Source organism: Populus nigra, chromosome 6 (genome assembly GCF_951802175.1).
Source record: "Populus nigra chromosome 6, ddPopNigr1.1, whole genome shotgun sequence".
Classification (NCBI taxonomy): domain Eukaryota; kingdom Viridiplantae; phylum Streptophyta; class Magnoliopsida; order Malpighiales; family Salicaceae; genus Populus; species Populus nigra.
The window spans coordinates 13,476,449-13,501,255 of record NC_084857.1 but is presented as its reverse complement, the minus strand read 5'-3'; the positions used below and the strand labels follow the sequence as shown (position 1 = coordinate 13,501,255).

General features: G+C 34.1%; 3 protein-coding genes and 2 non-coding genes across 9 annotated transcripts; 1 reads left to right on the top strand and 4 right to left on the bottom strand.

The window, feature by feature from the left end:
* Positions 1-218: 218 nt before the first annotated feature.
* Positions 219-2,650, bottom strand: LOC133695867 (large ribosomal subunit protein uL22y). The gene is made up of 7 exons (XM_062117834.1): positions 2,500-2,650; positions 2,374-2,410; positions 2,237-2,277; positions 881-1,111; positions 699-801; positions 543-610; positions 219-453 (listed from the first exon to the last, which is right to left on the bottom strand). The coding sequence occupies exons 1-7, from the start codon at positions 2,500-2,502 to the stop codon at positions 400-402; spliced, it is 537 nt and encodes a 178-aa protein (XP_061973818.1). The 5' UTR covers positions 2,503-2,650; the 3' UTR covers positions 219-399.
* Positions 1,365-1,494, bottom strand: LOC133698083 (small nucleolar RNA snoR74). Its single transcript, XR_009843007.1, has one exon. It is a non-coding gene; the product is annotated as a small nucleolar RNA snoR74 (small nucleolar RNA).
* Positions 2,015-2,143, bottom strand: LOC133698082 (small nucleolar RNA snoR74). Its single transcript, XR_009843006.1, has one exon. It is a non-coding gene; the product is annotated as a small nucleolar RNA snoR74 (small nucleolar RNA).
* A 986-nt stretch (positions 2,651-3,636) lies between the features above and the next one.
* LOC133697435 (uncharacterized) lies at positions 3,637-13,714 on the bottom strand. Of its 2 annotated transcripts, XM_062119977.1 has the most exons (21): positions 13,427-13,714; positions 13,260-13,345; positions 13,073-13,174; positions 11,896-12,002; positions 11,681-11,781; positions 11,339-11,426; positions 10,852-10,940; positions 10,466-10,605; positions 10,194-10,359; positions 9,910-10,045; positions 9,678-9,774; positions 9,274-9,400; positions 8,091-8,150; positions 7,885-8,006; positions 6,718-6,842; positions 5,793-6,017; positions 5,432-5,592; positions 4,835-4,998; positions 4,105-4,187; positions 3,940-4,025; positions 3,637-3,856 (listed from the first exon to the last, which is right to left on the bottom strand). In XM_062119977.1, exons 1-21 carry the CDS (start codon positions 13,631-13,633, stop codon positions 3,713-3,715), a joined length of 2,616 nt encoding a protein of 871 aa, XP_061975961.1. In that variant the 5' UTR covers positions 13,634-13,714; the 3' UTR covers positions 3,637-3,712. The 2 variants fall into 2 exon arrangements, with proteins under 2 accessions (XP_061975961.1, XP_061975962.1); XM_062119978.1 differs by lacking the exon at positions 13,427-13,714 and having other exon boundaries at positions 13,252-13,336.
* Positions 13,715-17,902: 4,188 nt separating this feature from the next.
* On the top strand, positions 17,903-24,785 carry LOC133697618 (uncharacterized). 4 transcript variants are annotated; one of them, XM_062120298.1, is made up of 9 exons: positions 17,903-18,232; positions 20,400-20,513; positions 21,220-21,284; positions 21,699-21,814; positions 21,901-21,955; positions 22,051-22,171; positions 23,813-23,860; positions 24,085-24,179; positions 24,327-24,785. In XM_062120298.1, the coding sequence occupies exons 1-9, from the start codon at positions 17,941-17,943 to the stop codon at positions 24,423-24,425; spliced, it is 1,005 nt and encodes a 334-aa protein (XP_061976282.1). In that variant the 5' UTR covers positions 17,903-17,940; the 3' UTR covers positions 24,426-24,785. The 4 variants fall into 4 exon arrangements, with proteins under 4 accessions (XP_061976282.1, XP_061976281.1, XP_061976284.1 ...); XM_062120297.1 differs by having other exon boundaries at positions 17,906-18,232; positions 20,400-20,509; positions 21,216-21,284; XM_062120300.1 differs by lacking the exon at positions 17,903-18,232 and adding an exon at positions 19,637-20,214.
* Positions 24,786-24,807: the final 22 nt, after the last annotated feature.

Genomic DNA, 24,807 nt, shown 5'->3' with positions numbered 1-24,807 from the left:
CACATCAGGTCAACAAGGACACTTTGATGAATACAACTACCACAACAAGGGGTCATAAGCCTGCCAGTCTGGATAATTTTCAAATCGAAACTGGTTTCTCACTCCTGTGGGCACACATCAGGGATAGAAAACTACAGGGTGGTTCACAAACGGCCGATCATTACCATTATCAAGGACTATTTGTCAATTTACGATATCAAACCGTGATGAAAATAGACTTCAAATAAACTCGCCAAGACATTTCTCATAGAACAAGGAACTAAACATAGTTCAAAATCAACATACAAGATGTCCAATACATCTAAAAATCTGATCATTCTATAAGATACGCAACAAAATCCTTCTTAAGAAAAAAACACAGAAATCAAAAGGGGATCCACACTGAACTAAGATCGCCACTCAAGAGGAGGCTTGAGACTTCTTTGACTTGCTGGTTGCTAGCTGGGTCTCAGGCTGCAATACAAGTACAAAGAATTAGAAAGGTCCAAAAAACACTAGTAGATTAATTAAATCATCTACCAATTAGAAAGAAATGAATTTACCTCTTTCTTAACTGGCTCTTCCTTTTCAGATAAAGTCAACTCAATGTGGCAAGGGCTGGACATGTAAGCTGTAAAGGAAAAAAAAGATTCCTGTGAATACAGATGGAAATGTACTTGTAAGATTAACTAATACGAATCTAATCAAAACAAGCTTACGATTAATTCTTCCATGCGCCCGATAAGTACGACGTCTCTGCTTCTGTGCCTGATTCACCTGGATGTGAGAAATGTAGAGTGCATCCACATCCAAACCCTTGACCTGGAAAAACAAGTAATGTCAGTAAAATGGCAAGCAGTAGATGATGAGAAAGTGTAGACAAATAAGAAGATAGATGTACCTCAGCATTGCTCTCGGCATTCTTGAGTAAATCCAAGATGAACTTGGCAGACTTGGCAGGCCATCGTCCTTGTCCATTAGAGTGCCTGTTCTTTGCTTGTGCAGTACGCCCAACTCCACCACAGAAACGTCGGAATGGAATTGCCTGTTTGTGAGCCATAACATCTTCCAAATACCTCTTGGCCTTGACCAGAGGCAACTTCCTTAGAGCAAACGCTGTCTCTCTTGTATTCTGCATGACATTAAAAAATATGCACATGTCAAAACAAGCTTAGAAAATCTATCAATGGAGGAAACATAATTACAATCAAGATCATCCAATGCATGTTATGACTAACCAGTTTTTTAAAATGCAGTACTTTAAGCAATTGAGAGGGCAAAGCTAATCAGAAACAATGGTCCAAGCATCATTGAATAGAAATCAATACAGCTATAAACGAGAACCAACACTTCAAACATGCATGGAGAAACATCAATATGAAAACAGATGTTACATCATTTACTGAACCTTAAGCCACCAATAACAACAGAGGTTCACCCAATAACAATGCAATTAATGTTCCTGAAGTTTACAAGAGCCCTGTTCACAAAAAGGCAACAAGACCCTGCTTTTTTTATCAGGATAAGAATCAGAACAGAAAAAATGGACGGTTTTTTTTGTCAGTGACAGCCAAAACATGTCAATCAATAGACAAAATGAAGAAAAACATCCAGCGTCTCCATTTCTTGTTGATGAAATATTCAAAACCTAATTTCTCAAATCTTCCACATGATCTTATTTACCAGGAAAGAGATTTCCTTTATCCTTAATTCAAACTGTCAACAACAGATGATACAACTAACTATAAATGAAAGATCGGATAACCTGACCAAAGCTTCGTAATTATTAAATTTAAGACTTCATAGTCTAAGTAACAAATAGATATAGCCACAATATTATATAATTTTGTTATGTTGTTTCCTGAAAGAGCGAGGAAAAAAAACATGCAATTCACCAGCTTCTACATCAAATAACTCTTCAACAAAAGCAAAATTCAGGTAAAAAATCATTTTAACACCAGCATAAGCCAAAAGGCGTATATTAATTAATTAAACCTATAAAAAAACTACTCATTTAAACAAAATTTTAGTAAGAAAATGTGCCATCGTTTACTGAACCTTCAGCCACAGAACAAAAACAGAGGTTCACCCAAGAACAATGAAACTGATTTCCCTGAAGTTTACGAGAGACCTGTTCACACAGGCAACAGACCCCTGCTTTTTTCATCAGGTTTTTTACTAATAAATCAACTTTTTTTGTTCTTCAGATAACAACGGCCATACAAAACAAAACCCATAAAAACTCTACACATAATACCTTGAAGTGAACTCTGAGGTCAGAGCCCCTTGCCTTGCAAGCTGCAAAAAAATCAGACACAATAACATCAAGTTAAGATCTCCTTCAGTGATAAGCACGCTCGGGAAATCCAAATGGAAGAACATTAGTTGACTTACATTTGGTGGGGTTATCAGGCTCTCTAGAGTACTTCACCTGAGAAAAGAAAAACAAGGGACATAATGTGATTTAGTGATGTGGAGATTCAATGTAAGAAAGAAAGGGAAAGAGAAGCGGTGGCGTACCATGGTGGCTGCACCTTCTGCCTTGTCGAAGCTGGAGATACGTTGATTTGGTGGCTCTAGCAGAGGAGAGGCGGAGAGGCTGCCGAGTGCGGTTTATATAGGGTTTCTAAGTGAAAGAAACCCTAATTCCTGCTGCAGACTGACTTCAACGCTGCTCCTTTTGGGCTTGGGGTTTTTTTTTATTCAGCTTGTCTTCTGAAGCCCACCTCTTTGTCTTTTTTAGGTGTTGAGTAGATTTCATTTAAAAAACATATATTTTTAGTATTTTTTTAATAATTTTAATATATTGATATTAAAAATAGAAAAAATTTAAAAAAATATTTTAATATATTTTTAAATAGAAAAATATTTTCAGAAAACATAATATCAGGCCAAATAGGCTTTTAGGTACATAAAAGATCCAATAGCCTACTAATTAAGAAGTTTTTTTTTTCTTCTTACATAAGTTAATTCATGCTTTCATACATATCTTTTTATTTGATGTCAAAGGTTATGTCTAAATTCTCTTCTGAACGATTTTAAAGCTACATCCCTATATCAATATAGTATATTGAAGAATTTTTAATAAAATATTTAATTATTGATTCCAAAATTCGATTTCAAAAAAAATTAAAGAAATATACTTAATTCGAATTTGAAGCCTCCTTAGTCTCTAGTAATTATGGAGCATCTACAGGTAAGAATTTATTTATTTATTTATAATTACTAATATTTTTTATAAGTCACTGAGATTTATTGATCAACAAGCTCATAGTCAAGTACACTTATACAAAGGACATGGCTGACATTAATCCTACCCATTACTTGCTTGGTTTTTTAATTTTCTATTTTTTATTAAAATAGTCAGCTCAAACAACTATTGATATCCCAATTTTCAAAACTAGCGAGTGGAAGAGGCTCAGATTGCTGGAACCTGAAACCAGTTGAAGATGATTCGATTAATGTTGGTGTATGTAGTTCTTGGTTGACCGTTCGTCGAACTAATGACAGCTGAAAACAGGTGTTTCAGGCTATGTTTTGGAGCACAACTGATGATAGCTGGAAAATGGTGTTTTAGGCTATGTCTTGGAGCACAACAGCTTCAGGATCATGGCCATGCTGCTTTGTAATTTTCTGCAAACTTAATTTTGAACGATATTTGCGATGGTTATCATCTGGGTCTATATAATTTTCGGGCAAAGTTTATACATTGGAAGTTCAAAAATCCAGAGGATTAGAAAATGTAGCTGGACATAAAGCTAGAATAAGCAGTGACATCTGCCCAGTCTGGGAAAAGGCCTTTCAACCTCTGTGCTTCATCATCTAAAACTTGGTCTACAACAGCAACTTCCACCCTTAAATCATCAGAACTGCTGGCCTGTTATTTCCAAAGAGAAACAGAATTGAACTGTGTAAAAAGATCATCTTTGTAGCCTAACCAAATCAAGGACAGAACTTTACCTCTAACCAGAAAGTCCAGTTTGCTTGGCTGGTTCCACTAAGTCTCAATATGTAGGATGGCGGACCACCTTCCACTGTTTCAGGATCTGTGCGATTTCCAGGGTGATTGCTTGTACAACAAAGCAAAATGCTCATAAGCAAAAGTGGAATCTTAAAATTTCATACCTGGAAGCATGTTGTCTGCAAATGACCAGCTTGATAAAGGACCGGTGATGTTAAGGACTGCAACCCAAACCTCCTCCAAATCACTGAAAAGACACAACGTATGAAGATAAAAACCCACACATCTGAATAAAAAATGTTAAAAAAGAAATCTATGCTCTCGGATATAACATCCGCACACGAGATTTCATGAGAACACAAGGTTAGATTTGAATTTTAAACTTCTTTTTTTAGTTGTTTCACTCCTATGCAGTCAAATAGAATCCCTGTTGTAGACACTTCAAGTTTTTTGCCCCATGTCTGGGATTTATAGAACATCTACCAGTTATCCATTAAACATACAGTGCAAAAACACATATTTACCCGCTATATGTATATTCAAATCAGGCAAGAAACATATAGACAGTTTGTTCATTTGAAAGAGAAGTAATTTTGTTAAAGCAACATCGAGATCTTTCAACATGGTCCCATGGTTTCAGATGAGTGGGTGTAGCTGAGCTAGACAGCATACCCTCACCTGCAATAATCCAGGTTTGAATTAATCCCCCTAGCGCGTGCACTGTGCTATTGTCAAAAAATGCCCAACAGTTACTTGCTGAGCATACAGTTGAACTATGAGCATACCCACATCCTATCCCTCCAAAATGAGGATGCACAAACTCAAAGAAGTAGATTTTTGGAGCACAAAACAACTTTTCATGCACTTCCATGACCATTAGTTCATTCTACTTACCCCAAGGAAAATTCCAAGTAAACTCTCCGAGATCTATCACTGGAGATGGTATGTGGCTTGTAAGTAGATAAGTTGGGGAAATATCTATATTGTTTAAAAACGCCATCACTCCTTGCAGGGAACTTTAAGCTTTGCGAAAACAAAAGAGACACTGGAAAAATTCCCTGCCAAAGAAATTAAAGAAAGAAAGAAAGTTACACAAAATAAAGGTTTATCTATGAATTTGAAGGATTTACAATCATTATAGAACATGTAATTGAAAACGAAGTAACTTGCCCTTGCTGGGCACAAAAATTAAATCTACCGCTCCAATGGAATTTGAGAAAACCTGACATAACTTCTGTGTTCAGAATAGGATACCATCCCCCATTTGTTTCAACAAGGCTCTTATGAAAAATGCCCCAGGTTGGGGAGAGAGGAAAGATTAACAAATTAAAAGGAAATTATCGCGTGCTTCCAGATTTAAACCACCCATCTGTTGTGGATGCCCTTTGCAAGTTTTATAACTTGTTGTATCTTGACGAGGCAAAAGAGCCACCTCAAAATATAAATTTGACATAGCATTAGCAACACACATCAAGGGCAAAATTTGCTTACCAACCAGGTCTCTCGGGGAGACATACTAGCAGTTTCAAAAGATAACTCTTGGCCCATATGCAGTCCCTTTGCCACTTCAGGAGCATATTTGAAAAGAAATGATAAAGAATTGGAATCTAAAACAGAAAATCCATAGCTGGAGTTCACAATCCTAATCGCATCTGTCAATCAACACAAGAAAAGGACGTTTTCAGGCAAGATGGACGAGAAAGGGGGGTTTAGAAATCAGAACAAATCAAGAAGCTAATAACAGAGCTAATAATTGAACTCTGTTCCTATTCACACATCAGTTGCTGTCTAGCAGTTCTAACTCACTAAAGTTTTAAACGGCTTTAAAGATCAAGTGCTCTCATATTCATACCTGTAGTAACAAGCGTATGCTGAAAAACAACCCTCTTTGGTGCAAGATTGCTGTATGGAAAGAATTGAGATGACAAAGCCAGAGCAAGCACACTAACATGCAACAAGAGCTGCAAGATTGAAGACCGAGCTAACCACTGACTACACACAGGTATTATTGGGCCCACACACAAACCAGTTGCAACGCCAATTGTTGCTGCCACGAAAACATCAGCAACATAATACCCTGCAAATATGGATCTAATAATCATAATCCACTCTTCACTTCAGAGCATATAATTGATTGCTCAACTATAATGGTACAAAACAACCATAATGATTCTTCAGTAGATTATTGACTACTGGAAATAAAACTACCCTGTGGTGTGGCATACTTGAAAGTCATCGGGACAAGGGTACAAAAAAGAAATTTTAAAGAGATAAGTTCACCATCCTCCTTTATCCATGGGGAAGTTGCAAGTACAACCATATGATATTCAATGAAAGCAGTCAATAATAAAGTCTATTCAACAAAATGAAACGTTATATCAAGAATTCTTAATATTTGAACCTAAGACATAAAAAATATATAGAAAGGATAATTCATTTAACAATCAGTTTGAAATTACTACCAGGCCAATTCTTCCTTTTTTACACCTATCCAAAAGTTCTCGACAATCAGCACAGTTTAAAAAAAATACCAGGATCTCCGAGTCCATGAATTCAACAAAAGGTGAAAAGAGTATTGATAAACCTCATGTAGTACGCGATTTGCATTTACTGACAGTATTATTTATACAAAATTCAATTTTACAATTAAAATGTGGAAATGAACAAATATTGATTCAACAGTTTTGCCACTGTCTCAAGTTCAGAAGAAAAACCGGAAATAATCCAATTGAAAAGGCATATAAATGACATCAGAATAAATAGTCAGGAATACTAACCATAGGGAGGTGGGAGAAAACCTATCATACCCATCTTCTCGATCAAAAATTGGATTACAGATCCACTAAAATATGCTGAGTAAGTGAGACATGGAATTAGAGGTATTACATAAAAAACTGCTGGCCTGAAAGAAAGAGCATAAGTCAGACCATTTCTGTTTATTTCACTGCCGTTTACCACCTTTTTTCCAATTAGAAAGTCACTAAAATACAGAAAAAAAAGGACTTTAATGTGAGAAAAAGAGCAAAGAGACAACAATCTATAGTTCCATTTGGCATGCTATCACCATTAATCTCCTGCAAGACAGTTTCAAGTCTTCTTGTAAACAAAAAGAAAAAATGAAAGAAAACACTTAAAAATAATAAAGGAAATAAGTGCCAAAAGATCCGACCCACAAAAAAAAAACAGAGAAACAAGGTGTGAACTCTCAAAATGTTCCAAAGTTCTAAGACATGCCATCAACAAGCTGCACTTTGGATCCAATGAAACAACAGCCCAAACCATGAGCAGCAGAAAACAACATGATGCATTTCAACAGAATCAACAGTCAATTAAGTGGATCACAAGGAGCGGTTCTTGAAAATAATTCAGCAATAGAATATTTGATATTGTCTTTCAATTAATTGAAGCCTCTTCTCAAAAAGTTAACATTGTAAGGAAGGAAAGCTTGATGGGAACTGTTGTGTTAGGTTCAACATGATGTGTATTGTAAAGAAATCTGAAAGACATTTGAAGATGACAACACACCTATCTTCCAGGGAGGCTCCAAAACAATGCTAAAGGGTTACTAAAATGGAAGTCCAGCATACTTGAATGGTGAAAAATCAGCCAGAGCTTATATTTTGAGGCTACTACCATTGCAGTGTACTAAAATTTATTAAAAACTCGCCAAAGGTAAACGCCTCGCATACTTGGGATACATAAATAGACATGAATCACCCAAGAGCTGATATTTCGAGGCATGCTTCAACATTTAGAGAAAAGATAGCATTTCAAAGTCGCTGTAAGAGATATTAACATCTTAACAAATTTAAGGAGTCTCCAAATACAACATCAGAAACCAGCAATGAGATACATGCAACTTCTACATGATAAGCAAATGGGAAGAAAAATTCAAGCCAACATTCACAAGAAGGAATTTGATTGTGATCCATCAAAATCAGTACCTGGGTGATTGATGATGATCATAGGACTTGACAGATAGGGAAAAGAAGATCCATGCAGGAAGCATAGATGCCAACACAATAAAGGTCAGAAATCCTCCACCGAGCCCAGCTACCAGATAGGCCTGCCTTTATTATAGTTAGCAAATTTTTGAAACTATCAAAATCTAGAAGCCACAAAGATTTCTTCTAAATAGTAAACTGAATACCGAAGTTATGCAAGCATAAAATCCAAATGCTCCCCAAAACCTTGCTTCTTCAGATAGAGCCTACAAAATACACTCCATTTCAGATATCTGCTAGCTTCAGTGATGGATGGTGCTCCTGCATTAGATTTAACACCCATCCAGAGGACGCATACACAACTCCAACAAACTCCAAGTAAGGCATAATTCTACCAAGCAATTTAAAATAAGGGGGAAAATATATGATTAGCCATACAACGCAAATCAAAGAGTCCAATGAATCAAATCACTAACAAATGTGGTGGGATTGCATATTTTATGTAAAGTTCATCTTATGAAGATTGCAATTTGACCCATTAAAGGGGAGTCTTGGAAAGAGAATTTGGAAGCAATCTTGCCATTCTACCTTTTAACATGAAGTTGCCTGCTGTTCTCAGGGCTCAAAACGCAACCTTGTTGGTTGCAAGCCACGAGTTTATTTTTACCATTGTGCCAAGCAATGACCCATAGTTAACATCATAAGGAAAGAAACAAACTTTTACATGAGAGAAGTAAAAAGTGTCCATCTTTCATATAAAGTAGCTGATGCAATTCAAGAAAACAGTTTTCATTCAACAAAATAGCTTTCAGCAATTCAATTTTGGAGAACTTTTTACAATTATCAAGTATCCTAATTAGACCTAAGATTACAATTAATGCTTTACTTTTCAATGAGGCTCTATTATATGAGAAGCTCAACAATACAGTAGTAAAAGTAAAGAAAGTGACCATAAATTGGCCACCGATCTCTACTAAATGCCACGCATATCAAATGTTTGCTCATCCATAGCAATCAGAGGACCTCTTTCCCCATTTACGAAAACAACTTATCTTCTGATCATGTTTCTGTATTGGTTTTCAATTCCTAATAAATTGGTTTTCATCTTATTTTCTCATATTTTGATGCAGAGTTGCATTCAGATCAATTATTTTGAAATTTCTTTGCATTGATGAAGTCAGCAAATGTTGCTGCACAACTTGAATACCATATTAAATGGTATCCTCACTCTTATTAGTAACCAAAGATATATTCCAAATGAATATGCAACCTAGAATGTAAAGCTAGAAAAAATCCCGATTTGCAAGCACTTCTAGTCATGTGTGTTAAATGTAACAAGCATGGCCTGAATAAGTAATCAATTGAAAATTATATGATATCTAATTGTACCTCTGATTTATTGATGACTGAAACATCTTGTGAGGGGGGGAAACAACCCCAAACAGTTCTTGGAATCAGCAAACCAACAAGTGAGCTTGGGACAAACATCAGGAATGCCAGGTATGGACATGCAAACCTGCATTAGAATCTTGCATGTCAAAGAGAACCATGACCAACAGTTATAACATCGTCCTCTAGTTACTTCTGAGTAACAGGACATTCATGGTGTCCATGGAAGTTCATCATTATAACATCATCATCCTATAGAAGATCATATTTCTGTTGAATACAATGAAACTACTGAAAAAGACCATGACCAGCAGTTATGGAGACCCCACGCTCACAACTGGTGAAATTTTTCCCATTTGAAATTCCAGGGAGAATAAAAGAAAAGAAACAGAGAACAAACTCACCAGCTCATCGCATAACTAGTGAAGAACAGTCTCACAGTGGCAAAGATAACTGGGAAAATAATAGCCAATATAATTCCAGCAGCATGGAAAAGCATTCCTTGAAAGTAAACAAATTCTGAGTATTATTCACAAAATCTTCAATATGCATGTCTTGTGTTGCGTGTATGGGGTATCAGAGCATGGAGATTCAGATGAAAAAAATTCATATAGAAATCAGCAGTAGAGAGTTAACCTTTCACAAAATCATAGAAGGTTGCAAAACAAGAACGTGACCTAGAATCCCAAAAATGCAAAAGGAATGGCATGACAAGAAAAATGACAATGGGAATACTATGAAGTACCAGAGCTACCCTTCTTGAATAGAATATCTGGAAAAAAAAACATTAAAGATATAAGGACAGTGTTATGAATTAATCAAGGTCACAATAAGATCACACAGTGAGTCATAAATAAGTTCAAATTTAAGTACAAATAATGAAATTGGATAGAGCAGATATCATAAATTTTGCAGCATACAATGAACCATGATAAGAAATCAAAGAAAACAGCCCTCTCATCCTTGTAGTCATTGATTGAAGCTTTAAGATATTCTCTCTCTCGAGCACTTCGTAGCTTAGAAGAATTTGTGAAGGCTTTCAGTATGCTGAACAAATTGTCTCCACGTGCTTGCATGATCCCAGGTCTGGTGTGAGTACATGCAGATGCATAAGAGGATGCGTTTAAGAATAAAGTGACAAAAGAATTTCAATGAAATATTTATATGACAAAATGGCAGAAGTAAAGCATACAGTAATTTGTCCAATGTATCATAGGATGTATGGTAGTAATAACCACCAAGAAGAAAGATAATATCCAGGCTTGGAATGTTTCCGTGATCATGGGAAAATATTCTGTAATCTGTATCTCCAGGAATAGCATGAAAGACGTCCTACATAGAGAAATAGATCACTAGAATTGAAACAATTAAATGCAAACAGCAGTCAAGCGCAGCAGATAGGTATTGGGATAAGCCACATTAATATGTTAGGAGGGTTTTATCCTGGCCCAAATGATGTGAAACAAAATTATATGAATGTTATTTGTTTGCCTGTTTCCTTTACAAGTAATCATATAATAAAACACTCGTCAGAATGTTTTGAAGTTAATTTGCAAAACCAAGAAAAGAAAAGAAAACCTGAACAGCACTATGTGCCATGGGATATACTGCAGACTCTGCATATAATTGAGAAGGCCAAGACCCAGGTCCAGATTGGCAGACTAAATCTGTTAATACAACAGTATTCACATTAGCACAGAGTAGCAGGACCGTTACACGCAACTCAGGACCATTAGAAAAGGTCGAAAACATGTTACCAACTAACAACAGATTAAGTTTCAATTCATTTCTTATATTTCCATATCTGGCAGCTTAGGAAGTGAGTGATGTCAAGAACATGGTAAAATCATTATGATATTATGCGAATTTACATTGAACTAACTTTAAGATGCTTCCTGGATCAATCATGATGTAAGGAAGAAGTTGTATGTCATGTAGTTCACAGGCTGCTTTACATTTTCTTCTCTAAATCCAGTTCCCTTTTCTCCAAATCATTGAGTCAATGTACCATATGCATTCTAAAAAGGCTGAAGAAAAGTAACATTCAAATTGGATCACATCCTACCAGGACCAGATGTCCCAGATGCTTCCACATTTATAGAAGCTCCAATTGAATCACGCCATTTATGTGTCTTCATGAACCCATGTGCACCCTGAAACACCATAATCAACCAACCTCTTTTAGTCTTGAAAATGAGAGAGGTAAAATAGAAAATAACTACTGAAATAATGGTCTATTAAATTTTTTTTTACTAGATATTTGTCGAGGTTGTCTAACAAAGTAGGAAAAAGAAAACTGCATTCAATATCTTTAGAAATATGATTGGTCCACAATGGAAACCTCGACACGAGAAGTGTTTTAAAAAGCTAATCACATGGTAATATTGCTTGCGAATAGATCCTATACCAACATAAAAAGTTCTTCTGCGCCGTTAAAAAGAAAAATAATAGGTCGAGGAGGAATCCAGCCCGATTCTGCAGTAACTCTAGCTAATTCCAGCATTGATGCTGCAAAACAATCAAACATGCAAACTGAAATGACTAGGCATGAAAATTCATAATCAACAAGTACGTTTGAGATATTTAAGGCAGTCCAAGTGGTTAAGATATGTAATTACTCACCAACACATGAACCACAATCACCAGCTCCTGGTGAACCAAGAGGACTATCAAAATGGCCATTAATTAAAACAGACGGGTCAGTTTCTTGCGAATCTGCTGACGATATCCTGTCATTAAGTAAAAGTTAGTCCACAATGGTGTTTTCCAAAAATGTAAGATAAAAATAAAACCTTTGTCATGTCACAAGGCATACACATTATAGCCAATTATAATACCACATATGTAAAGTACAAGTGATTTAAGCCTTTAAGGTTTAGATGTGTGATGCATATATCTTCGGTGTGATGCCTAATAATTCATAGGAGTGATTTCTAGGAGCACTAGTGTGATGCTAGGTTTGCTTTCTTCCTTTTTAGCCTACTTGAGCCTAGTTCCTAGTTCAATTACATTTCTAGAACACAACCTTAAGCTAAACACACCCCATTACCCACCTAAAGCCTATTTTCCCATTTCCTAACCTATCAATTCTATAACTAATAAAACATAGTAGTTAGGAACTGTAATCGAAGACCCTGCATAAAAAACATAATGTGATACCTTTATTGTTATTCTCTGAGGTAAGAAGAAAAAAAAAATTAAACATTTTCCCTTCACATGATTCAGCTTCCTGGCTTTAGTTCCAGCAGTGAACAGCGAAGTTTTAAATGTCTGATTCCTCTAAGTGAAATTTTCCATGTTGCACTAAGTTACTTACAGATGTATGCATGCAGTCGGAGAACACTTTGGGGTGTGAACACCCATCCGAACAAGTAGGGTCAATAGTTCAGCATTTAGGCCATGACATTTTGAAACAAAAAAATCTTTACCCCAGCAAATGACAAGCTAGATAGTCTCCTGTCACCAGGTTCACCAACCAACCTTGGCTTTGATTTTTATTATTCCTACCAGATTCGGTGCTGGATAACTTATATGTAATAACTCCAGGACCACAATATCTTGACAAAGGTATATGGCCCATTCCATTGAAATGGAAGACACAAGGTTCCTTGGAGGATGTAAGAAAATCCCACAGAAAAATACCGGTCCCCGTATGAAAGCTAATTGTGACTACACGCATACTTAATGGGGGGAAAAGTCTCATTCCTCGGATGATTCTAACTAACACTAATTGAACGTCAGGACATGGAACACAGACTCAAACAGGCAATAGAACTTCAGCAAGAAGTAAAGAGATTACCTGGCAACAATATTTATATGGTTTCTATAAGAGAAAGACATGCTGTGCCCTAGAACCATCATATTAAATGTACCATTAACAGTTGCCTCTTCAACCTCAATTCTGCAAAGTAAAAAAAAAAAATGACAAGGGTGAATAAACCAAACTCAGTTAAATTCTCTCTAAAAACCGAACCATACCGGCGAACCTGATATTGGATTCAGCTCTCTCCTTTAGCATTTCTAACTGTTCTTTAATATACACCGCCGCTTTTCTTAATCCGGGACGCCCTTCCTTTAGTTTTTCAAAGTCAAAGACAATTAAAAGATAATTAAATAATTATATACATGGAAAGACAGTGAGGGGGGGACTGACTTGACGGCCGTCTTTGGTTAGAACTGCAACATGTTGGATGGCTCTGGCCTCGGAGAAGCGATCGAGAGGGGCGTCGATCTCGAGAGGCTTGATGAATTTCATGTGAATTGTGGAGTAAACAAGAACCGATATGAGACTGAAGATGGTCGCTAGAAAGAAGAGGAATTTGAATCCAGCTACATCTCTTGAGCTCAGCCTCAACGCCATTTCTGTTTCTCTTTTTCCTTTTTCCTATGGAAATTGTCTTCCGACACTGGAACGGAAAACACGATGACAAGGAACTCTTATATTATGTGTGCGCGTGTGGATTTTGATGCTTTAAAAGTATTTAAAAATAAATAAAGTTTTTTATTTAAAATTATTTTTTATTTTAAAATTATTTTAATAAACTAATAGTCTAATATTAATAACAAATTTAAAAGATATATTAATTTAATTATAAATAAAAATATATTTTTTTAAAAAACCACTGCTACTCTTTTGAAATTGATGCTATGCCGTGTTTTGTTATTACTTGTCAGTGGCGAACTAAACGGGCAGTTGGTATTCCCTTTCCTTCTCCACTACGTTAGCGTTTGCTGGTGTTGAAATTCTGTGGGCTAATCTTATGGGCCAAAGCTATGTTTGTTTTGGGCTTTAATTGCCTTAAAGACAAGCTAGAGCCGAACTCGAATTACACGTTGCAAGTTGCAACCACTCTACCAAATCTATAAATTTTATTAATTAGGCTCCAAATATTTCAAAAACCTTTCAATAAGATCTTTTTGTCAATGTTCGTCGATGATTTTATCGAATATTTTCAAATTTTCTCGCCAAGAAAAAAAAAACATGGAATCTATGAATTTATTTCACAATTACATTCTTTTTATACCTGATAATTTATCCCAAATCGGAATATAAGCTTTGTCAAATTTATCTTCAGGCCCTGGTATTTTTATATTTTGAAACATTATATACATTTAAGCCCCTTTACTTTTTCAACAATTCAATTTAAACACTATGTTTCCTAATTTACTTGCAATTGGATTCTTCATTTTTTAGTTTCGATATAATCAAATTATTATCCAAAATTAACGTGCACGGTATAGAATGTTGACATAAATCATGATACGTATTTTTTTTTCTGTTTTAGCCAGTGACAGTGAATTCATTTATATATAAGTGTGTTTGATATTATGATAGTTTTTAATTAATGTGCACGGTATACTGTTCACGTGAATAATAAAATCACTCTTCATAAAAGCAGCGAAGAGGTGCTTCTTCTCACCTGGCGTTACAAACATAGATAACAATGGAAGCCATGAACAATAAATGATGTTTTTTTACATTACCAAACATGTTACTTATGTATTTTACTTCAAACACATACGTAATCTCCTCGTAATCAAACGTACTCTATGTATCTCTCTTTAAAATATTGTTCAGATACACCACTAATTTGACATTTGATGGAGTGCTGGGTTTTTTATTTATTTTAAGAACTAATATTCATATAAATAAAGAAAGAAAGAAAAGGTTATGAACATTGAAGATATTGATAGCGATTGAAATTATGGTGTAAGGTGATTTTTAATATTCAATGATAAACTGCACGCTTTCAAGTCTCTAAAGGTTCCCTCCTCGTTTAAAAATTCTTCAAATACTTCAGCATTTTTTGCCAATTTTGCAGCAACTGCCACGTGGCGATCGCACAAATCTAAGGTCAGAAGACCAACAGAAAGAGACAAGACAGTAAAGTGGGGGAGCAAACTCCAAAAACACAACGCAGTTATCCTTGCTTCTGTCATAGGCAGAAAGAATTCATGTAGTAGTTCCATTTATTTCACGCGCTACTCGAGACTGTGGAACACACACAGTTTCAACGACATTCTTGGAGTTTCCAAAACAAGATCGCTCTAACCTCTCTTTTTTCCTTTTTATTACCGAACAAAGATATTAATGCGACTGAGGTCTGTTCTACTAATCCATGTCATGGATAAATGGGTTGATTAGTATAGAAATTTAAAAATAATAATGAATTAAAATAAAAAAAATTAATGAAATAATACAGTTTTAAGTGTTAATATTAAAAATAAAAAAATTATTTTAGTATAATGTTAAATAAAAAATATTAAAAATATTTTACACCATTATTCCAAATACTCAATAAATGAGATTGGGTATGTCGCCATCCTCTGATTGTATTGCGAAGAACACTAATCATCCAATTATTATTTTTCTGAAACATTTCACTTACATTTCCTTCTCAGGCCGTGATCATTTTTTGAAAAATAAAAAAGTACAGAAGCAACACAAATGAGAGAGAAAGATATATATTGAAGGCAAATTAGTTCAGTTGTAATTAAGGATAAATTTGATATTTTAATAACAGTTATTTTAAAAAATATTTTTATTTTAAAAATATATTAAAATAATTTTTTTTAAATTTTATTTTTAATGTTAATATATCAAAACGATTTAAAAACATAAAAAATAATTAATTTAAAATAAAATAATATTCTGAATTTTTCAAAAAGTATTTTTAAAACTAAAAAACAATTAGTGTAATAAGATGAACTTTCAATATATTTTATATTGTTAATTGAATTAATTTTATCCAAGTAAAATGAGAAAGTTTGTAATCATGTACTGTATTTATTTTTTCAAGACACATGAATGAATAAGTACTGTGCTTTATAAATTCTAAGATGTGTAATTTAACTTGTCCGACTTTAGATTTGTTTTTTGAAGATTATTAGTTTGAGTTTTATAAATTTTAGAATCACTAAAAATTTAAATAATCATTAATTTTAAAATTTATAAAATTAATTAAAATATGTATAAGCTAATTCAAACATCAATATTGATAATAATATATATATAAAAAATAGTATTACACTCTGTGAACATGTCAATCGTATATAAAGCACGCGACAAATCATTTTTTTTTTTTGAACAACTTCACGTGAGACCGGATCTCCCACCCTCTTATAAACATCCATTTTCTCCTGTCTTAGGTGACCCTCCACCTTTACTAGGATCATTTTTTTATATAATATTAAATCATATGCATGTTTGGCTATGTTAATTTAAAACGAAAAATCAACAAGATGATAAATTAAAATTTTAGTCATTTTGTAAGAATAAAATTAAAACAATTAAAAATACAATAACAAATTAAAAACTCACGGCATTATATAAGACTAATATACTACTTTGTAAAATGCGAGGGTCACTCATATTTAAAATTAAAATCATATTGAATTTTATAATTTCAACATGAGTGCTTTAATATGTAATATAAATATATTTTTTAAAAATTATTAAAGATGGTTAGGAAATTGTTCTCAAACGGCATTTGGATAATAAAAAATTTTAAAAAAAACTTTGTGACTGGACAACAAACTTATAGGATCATGAGTTTGGGTTTTTAATAAAATATATTTGCTATCAAGTTTTTGTGTGATCATTAATTTTTTATTCATAAAATATCTCGATACATAAACTAGTATATTACTTATATGGTAATAATGAATTTAATCATAATTAATTTGTGAATCATGAATATTCATGGATATGTTTATAAATACAAATATTCATTATAATTAATATATATTCATGAATTATAAGTGATTAATGTTTTGGATCTTAAATAATGCAAATTAGTGTTTCTGATGAGTGAAAAGTGTTATTTTTTTGAGTTTTTTTTATTTGTTATTGGTTTTTTTGAACTTAATATTTAAATCGTGTTTTCTACTCTATAACTTAGATTTGATTTTTATAGATAGATATTTAGTGTAATTCATTTGAAACCAATGAATCTTATTTTAAAATATACTTAGACAATAAGAAGTTGCTAAAATTCTTACAGGTTTATTGAAGTTAATTAGTTATTTTATATAAAATAAAAAGCGATAAAGTATTAGAGATAAATAATTTATTACTGACAATAACAAAAATTTTAACTTGGTTATATTTTTATAATAATGTTTTTATTTTTTATACTATTTTGTTTGGTAATTATAAACTAAACAAATAGGCAAACCTATGTAGTCATACGATGATTTTGTGATTATCAAACAACAAAAATACACATTAAAATCGTTATATATAAAAATATTAAAATTCATATGCAATAACTAATGGATTTAAATGGCAATTTCTACTCCTGAATGGTGGGGCCGGGGGCACCAGCCCACGCCTCCATCATCCCGTGATCTCATTCCTTCCTGTGCACTCTCAAATATATATATATTTTTTTTTCTAAAAAGAATGAAAAAAAGTTGACTATATTAGACGCTTATAATTTTTGTATCTTAATTAATTCAGTCCCTTGTTACGATCGCTATATCAAAGGCCGTGGTCAGCAATGCACTAATTGTCTTGTGCTGCTAGAGAAGAAGTTAAATATTGAGTCATTGACATTTGACACTCTTTTATGATTTTATCCCTCTCGCCAAAGATGAATGTCGATGCAATTAGGATTGACGAGCCGTCGGCCTCTGTTGGGGGGCAATCCGTAAATTCGTCTCCACATGCGAAACGGGACAAAAACCGGTTCATTCCTCGCCTTCGAATTCGAGTCGCTCGACACTTCTTTTATCACTCCCACTCGATCGCCAAAGTCGGGGCCAGAAGGAACCGCCTCTCTCTTTCTGCTTTCTCCCCCTTTCCTCTCTTCTCAGAACTTGGTAGGCAGTAAATTGGCGGCTTCTAATCATTTAGCGATGAGTGTTGTCAGGGTCCGGGGTAGCTGCGTGGCCATCCGTGCTCTCTCTCCTTCTACAACCACCAACCGATCTTGCGCTCACGGCTCTGCTTCTTCAGGTTTTATCCCTTTTCTTCACTCTGACAACGCGACTCCTTCAATATAAGCAGAATCCATTTTCTTGATTGCATGCAGAAAACCAGAAACCATCTGATTCCCTTGCATTGATTAATCTCTCTGTTTCTATGACTTCACGTGATCATCAACTATAATATTTCCAGAGCTCTGCGTTTGCTTGTTTAATTCTCCGTTCGTTCTTTATGCTATCAGACACTCTGGATTCTTTTCCCTGTCAATTATACTGTCCAGTCCTTTTTGACACTGCATTGTTTGATTTATTGTTCATGCTCTTAGGAATTTGTAATTATTCAACAATAAGAAAGCTACAGGCAAGTGTTTGTGTAACAGGATCCGTGCTTTACGAGAACATTGTTGGCGATTAAACTTCAAAATACCAGTGGTAGACACGGTTTTAACAATAATTTATGCACACATTTGTACTTTTAATTTAATAAATTGTTATTATTACGCAAATGTAATCGGTGTATAGTTACAGCAAATTTGGGATTATCGTGGAATGAAATAAATCTTTGATCTTGCCGGATTCGGCACGATTGAGAGTAATAAACTAGTGACTAAAACAGTCAGTGTGTGAGGAGAAGGGGACTATGGTGCATCGGACGGGCTAGTGGGCCAGTGATCAAAGCCGGTACACTTCACGGTGACTGTCACTGATTGGAATGGTGGTCCAACGTCCCCAAAAAGGTTGTTGGTATTAGGCGTAACAACTTGTGTTGTCAAACATAGACCTTCACGTGAAACAAATAACTACCGGTATATATATAAAAAACTCACTCATACTCGGGAAATCAACCTCTTTTTGACCGGTTGACCCAGGATCTATCTGGGCTAGTTAAAAATTAGAGTTGGAGTTGATCTACTGAGTTACAGTTAAAACCTAATCAAAACATGTTCTAGCAATCTATTTTACTTGTTATTGATATAATATTTAAGAAGATGGTATTAGTTATTTTTTAAAATATATTTAAAAAAATATATTTTTTAAAAATATATTTTTAAAATTAGCATACCAAACTAATATAAAAATATAAAAAAATAAAAAAAATCATAAAACACGAATTGCACTGCAACCCATCATTTTTTAAGCTTTGTATTATATCGGGTTAAAATTGCTTTTTTTTCAAAAGCAGTTTGAAAAGTTTTTAAAAACTTTTATTTCAAAAAAATACAAATAAAATATATATATATATATATATATATATATATATATATATATATATATATAACTATGCAGGCACTAAAATAGCTTTGATTTTTACAACCTTTCACGCACGGTATTACCTATAGATAAAAATATATGTGAATGGCTTACTAATTTCTCCGTGGATGGACGGTAAACGTGGCAAGAGAGTGAAGGTTTGTCTTTATTTGCAATCTTGGCATGGAAAAAGAAACAATGAGTCAGTTCTTTGACATGATTGGAGGTGACAGACCGTCAAGACTTGCTTTCCGTTATTAGAGCGTGGAAGACACTTCCGACCCTATTAGATCGAGTGCTCACATGGATACCATATGTTCCCCATGTGGTGGGATTTCCAACTCAGCGCGTGTCTACACTCTCTCTTCTTTATGCTCGCCGGTTAAACGAAGACACTGCATCGGGCTCTGAGACTGTCACGTATGTATCGGCCCGGACGCAAATGATAGCAGTAAAACACAATTGATTATATACGTAAAATAATGTTGTAGTACGCTAGCAGAACCACCGTCGTGCGGCACGTGACCTTTATATCCAGCCGCCTTGTCGGAGGTCCCCACTGCCTTTTCAGAGACAAAACTGGTCATGCAGCAGACTGCTCCATGCTCGTTACCAAAAATATGTTTGTTTTCATGTTATTATACTGTAATAAGCTTATGTTATGTGGGATTCATCACCCCCTGAAACTTCAGGTTTTAGAACTGGGAGCATTGCTTTTCCATATTGCTGATATGAAATGCTTTAGCGTGGCTGTTAAACCAGGTGGCTAAAGATTGTCTTGCTCTGCTAGTTGGTAGCCTTTTTTTAAAAAAAAAAAATTCCCCCCACCTCGCTTGTTCTTGTATTTTGGCTAAAATTATGGCTGCAAAATATTGGGCTTGTCATTGGTTGCTGAAGTGAATATTGTTCTTTATGATTGAAGCAAAGATATTGATGGTTGTATGCAGATGATGCAACTTGTGGGTCGCATACTTGGATTGGTAAGGGCCTCACTTGTGTTTGCTTCAAGCGAAAGGGAGCATATGAACGAATTTGCATTAACTTGACCCCTCAACAGGCAAGTGAACTTACAACAAGAACCATATAGTATTGAAGAAAAAAAGATGATAATTTTTATTGGTTTTTCTTGTTCTTTTTGCTGTTATTTCACTCGTCTTATTCTAACACTAAACTCTAAACATCTGGTTTCCGTCGATTCTTACCAATAAAGATGCCTTCCTTGGTCGTACATTGTCCAAATGGAGCTGATCTATGTGATGCTCAAAACTGGTCTGTTCTGGCAAACTTCGAAGTGCAGATTAATAAAGCTTATTTCTTTAATTTAATCAATCATCCCTCACTGTGATGCTTCTTAACAAATCCAGACCTCGTTGTTTAAGTCTCTAGTCTCTACTAGGGGTTGCTTTCACTTTGCAAATAGTTTAGCAAGATCAATTATATAAAGTCAAAATGCAGGAAAATAGTAATGGACACATTGTCTTCCCATGTCAGCCATTCGTGTAGATTATGAACTGAATTTGTACATATATTAGTTACTGAGTTTCCAATCTTGCGTTGTCATAATAATGCCTTTGATTTTACAGGTAGTGTAGGGACCGGGCTCAATTTTACCTAAACTATTCCTTTAATCTAGTTTATATGAAATCGTGAAACTGAGACTTCATAGAAGTTTGTTATAGCTTTTCCAGTTTTATGATCTTTAGCATTTCTCTCTCTTTTCTTTATGATTGCCAACCATGATAGATTAGTTTAAAATCTTGCAGGAAGAAAGATTGAAGAGGTTGAAGGATAGGATGAAGGTATATTTTGATGCTTCCAGGCCAGATCACCAGGTATGGTATTGTTTTCATTCTCTGTCATTGGAATTTTTCGTAGGAGTAAACTCCAGACTTGAAAACTATGGTTCATATCTTAAATCGGAAAATATGGACTGGGATATATCACAGAATCAAATCTGTAACATAGGTGCAGCGGTTGAAACTAAAACCCTGAAACTGCATCCCATATTTACATTTTGCTGCAAGTTTTTTTCTGACTAATCAAGCCCCTGTTTGGGCCGCAATGTAAGTTTGTGAAATTTTTTTTTCTTTAAATTAATTTTTTATGTTTTTGGATTATTTTGGTATGGTAATGTCAAAAAAATAATTTAAAAGAACAAAATATAAATAAAAAAACATTTTAAAAAGCAATTATAACTACGTTATGGAGTCTAGACATCTCCTAACAAGATGCTTCAACGAGAACAGGATGCTTTGAGAGCTCTATGGTCTGCCACATATCCCGATCGGGAGCTGAGTGGTTTAATATCTGATCAATGGAAAGAAATGGGATGGCAGGGAAGAGATCCATCTACTGATTTCAGGTTGTTTTAACTGCTTGTCATTTATTCAGCATATCTGGTGTGATTGTTTTCACTTATTTAGCTGCGCGTTTTTTCCTGGTGGACAGAGGAGCTGGATTCCTTTCTCTGGAAAACCTACTGTTCTTTGCAAAGACATTTTCAGTAAGATTCTTATCTGGCAGTACAGAGAAGTTTGAATAAATAGGCTTACACCAGGCTACGTTTTGCAATAACATTATCTGTTTTTTTCGTGACAGATATCATTTCAACATTTGCTAAAAAAACAAGGAGGAAAACGATCTGCTTGGGAGTATCCATTTGCAGTTGCTGGTGTAAATATCACATTTATGATTATGCAGATGCTTGACCTTGATGCCGGTAAGTGTGAAATGAATATTAGCTTTTCTCCAGAATTTCACATCAACTGCATCTTGACAAACATCATAATTACTATGCTCATTCTTTAATGAATTAATTTAAAAAACACAAAAGGTTATGGCTAAATCAAATGTCGTCACACACAAAACACTTCTCCTAAATTGTGTTTTTTTTTGTTAGTTTTTTTCCCTTTCAATTTAACGATTTCACCATCTAATTTATTTTTTAATATTAGTTTATTTTTGAAATTATACTTTTTAATTTTTTTATAAAGTCATATATAAATTTTTTTGTTCGGTTATATATAAGTTTTATGGATTTAATTTTTTTTTATTTCAACCTTCAACATTAGATCCGTTTGAAAATAAAGTTTCATAATTTTTTTATTTGTTTTTTATAAATTTATTTCGATCTCATAACCTAAGTTGTAGATTTAACAAGTTAACTTGGATTGACTAGAATCGTTTTTTACCCACTTTTTTAATTGATTTTTTTTATTTTATTCTTTAATATTGGATCATAATTGTTTTTCAATTAACTTTCTACAAGGTTATCCCGATCTCATGATCTTGGTCGTGAGTTTGACAAGTTGAACTATTAATTTTTTTCGGTTCTTTTTTAATTGGAATTCATAATTTTTTTTATTTATTTTTTATGAGATTATCCAAATCTCATGATCTGGATCGTGAGTTTAGTAAATTGACTCGGGTTGACTCAGTTTATTTTTTGGGTTTCTTTTTAATTTGATTTTTTTTCAATTTCACCTTCCAACAACTCAATATTTGTTTTTTATTTAGTTTTTTTTAATTTCATCCTTTAATATTATGTTATTTGAGAATTGAGCACCATATTTTTTTCAATTTATTTTCTGTGAAATTATCCCGATCTCATGATTTTTTTTCCCGATTTCAACCCTTAATATTTGATTGGTTGGAAATGAACTTTGTATTTTTTTTATGAAGTTATCTTGGTCTCATGATTAAGATTGCAAGTCTAACAGGTTTGTCCAGGTTGACTTGAGTTATTTCTTATTAATTTTTTTTAATTAATTTTTTTCTATTTTATCTTTCAATATTGAGTTTGTTGAAAATTGAGTTTTGTAATTTTTTATGATTTACTTTCTATAGGATTATTTTGATTTTATGACCCAGATTGCGAGTTTAACAGGTTAATCCAAATTGACTCGGGTAGTTTTTTTATCATTTTTTAATTTATTTTTAATTTCATTATTCAATATTTTGTTGATTAAGAACTGTCCTTAATAACTTATTTTGATATAATTTGTATAAGGTTATCATAGTTTTATGATATGAGACGTAAATTTAACAGGTTAACATAAGTTCAATATGTCGTCTCAATATTATTTTTAAAATATTATCCAAAACTTACCATATCAATATTTAATAAAAATATCATTCAATATACATAATATTTTATGTTCATGGTTAAGTTTTTTGTAAGTTAAAAAACACATTAAAAATGTTTGGATATTTTTTGAAGTTAAAAACAAATTGCTACCAATGGGGCGGAGCGGGCTAATGATACTCCTAGAAGATCTTCATGAACCAAAACATCTTTATTTTGGCCTAAATTTGCTGTTGTTTTTGACATGTTTTAATTCGGTGAACTTATTTTATGCAGTGAAACCTCGAACATTTGTCAGACCAGTTTTCTTACAGATTCTGTCAGGTAAGAAGCAGCAGCTATATCCAGTAAAACATTAAGGTCGTATAGTCATGTCCTAAAGAGCCCTATGCAACTCCAGTCCATCAGAAAGGCTAAGTGGAGGTGCCTTTGTGATAGGTGAAGTGGCTGAACATAGAGTTGGCTACTCTACTTTGCCATTATTATCCTAGGACATATCAATTCACTTGTTTCTATGGCCGCCTAATGACTAAAATTTGTGCTTTCAGAAAGCGAATGGGCATTTGACCTTCTCTATTGTGTGGCTTTCGTGGTGATGGACAATCAATGGCTACATAGAAATGCTACATACATGGAGTTCAATGTGAGAATCTATTTAGCCTCCTCCATTCCTTTTTGTGTCCATATGGATTGATAGCTTGGTTTTGCTGATCAGTATATCAACACGTCAATTCCCTTTATGCTGCATGCTGATTGTTAAAGGTCACTGATCAAATGATATATGTACTAGGATGTCTTGAAATCTACTCGAGCTCAGGTAGAGAGAGAACTTCTAATGGATGACGTCTTACGGATTGAAGACATGCCTTCTTACAGCCTTCTCATTTAGCAATAACCTACTACAGTTTCAGGCCAGGCTGGTTCAGGCCACTGGTGTATTTGTTAACATTGAAGTTGTAAAGTCCCTTTCCTTTTCCTTTCATCTACTCCCATCTCCTCTCTTGCAAAGTTAATTTGTGATCCTGTTGTTTTGATACATGTCACAATCTGATGGGAATACTCTGTCACGCCAACTACAACATTCTGTTTTAAAGTTGTCCGAGGTGGGTGTAGATGCAGAGAGTTGTGATACTGATGAGTAATTTTGTATATTTACATTTTTTGAAGCCCGATTTACGAAGTTCAAAGGGGCAGAACTATCAACAGAAGCTAGGATGTAAATGAAAATTTGAACACTGTTCTCCTTCAACTTCTACGAATTAGTCATCCAA

Coding starts and splice junctions, on each gene's coding strand:
- LOC133695867 (XM_062117834.1), bottom strand. Junction 2,278..2,373: donor GCCTGATAACCCCACCAAAT/GTAAGTCAACTA, acceptor ATTTTTTTGCAG/CTTGCAAGGCAAGGGGCTCT. Junction 1,112..2,236: donor ACCTCAGAGTTCACTTCAAG/GTATTATGTGTA, acceptor AATGTCATGCAG/AATACAAGAGAGACAGCGTT.
- LOC133697435 (XM_062119977.1), bottom strand. CDS start 13,633: ATGGCGTTGAGGCTGAGCTCAAGAGATGTAGCTGGATTCAAATTCCTC. Junction 10,606..10,851: donor TGGCACATAGTGCTGTTCAG/GTTTTCTTTTCT, acceptor TTCTCTATGTAG/GACGTCTTTCATGCTATTCC. Junction 8,007..8,090: donor TTTATGCTTGCATAACTTCG/GTATTCAGTTTA, acceptor TAATAAAGGCAG/GCCTATCTGGTAGCTGGGCT.
- LOC133697618 (XM_062120298.1), top strand. CDS start 17,941: ATGCGAAACGGGACAAAAACCGGTTCATTCCTCGCCTTCGAATTCGAG. Junction 20,514..21,219: donor CTTGACCCCTCAACAGGCAA/GTGAACTTACAA, acceptor TCTTGCAGGAAG/AAAGATTGAAGAGGTTGAAG. Junction 21,815..21,900: donor GATCCATCTACTGATTTCAG/GTTGTTTTAACT, acceptor CCTGGTGGACAG/AGGAGCTGGATTCCTTTCTC.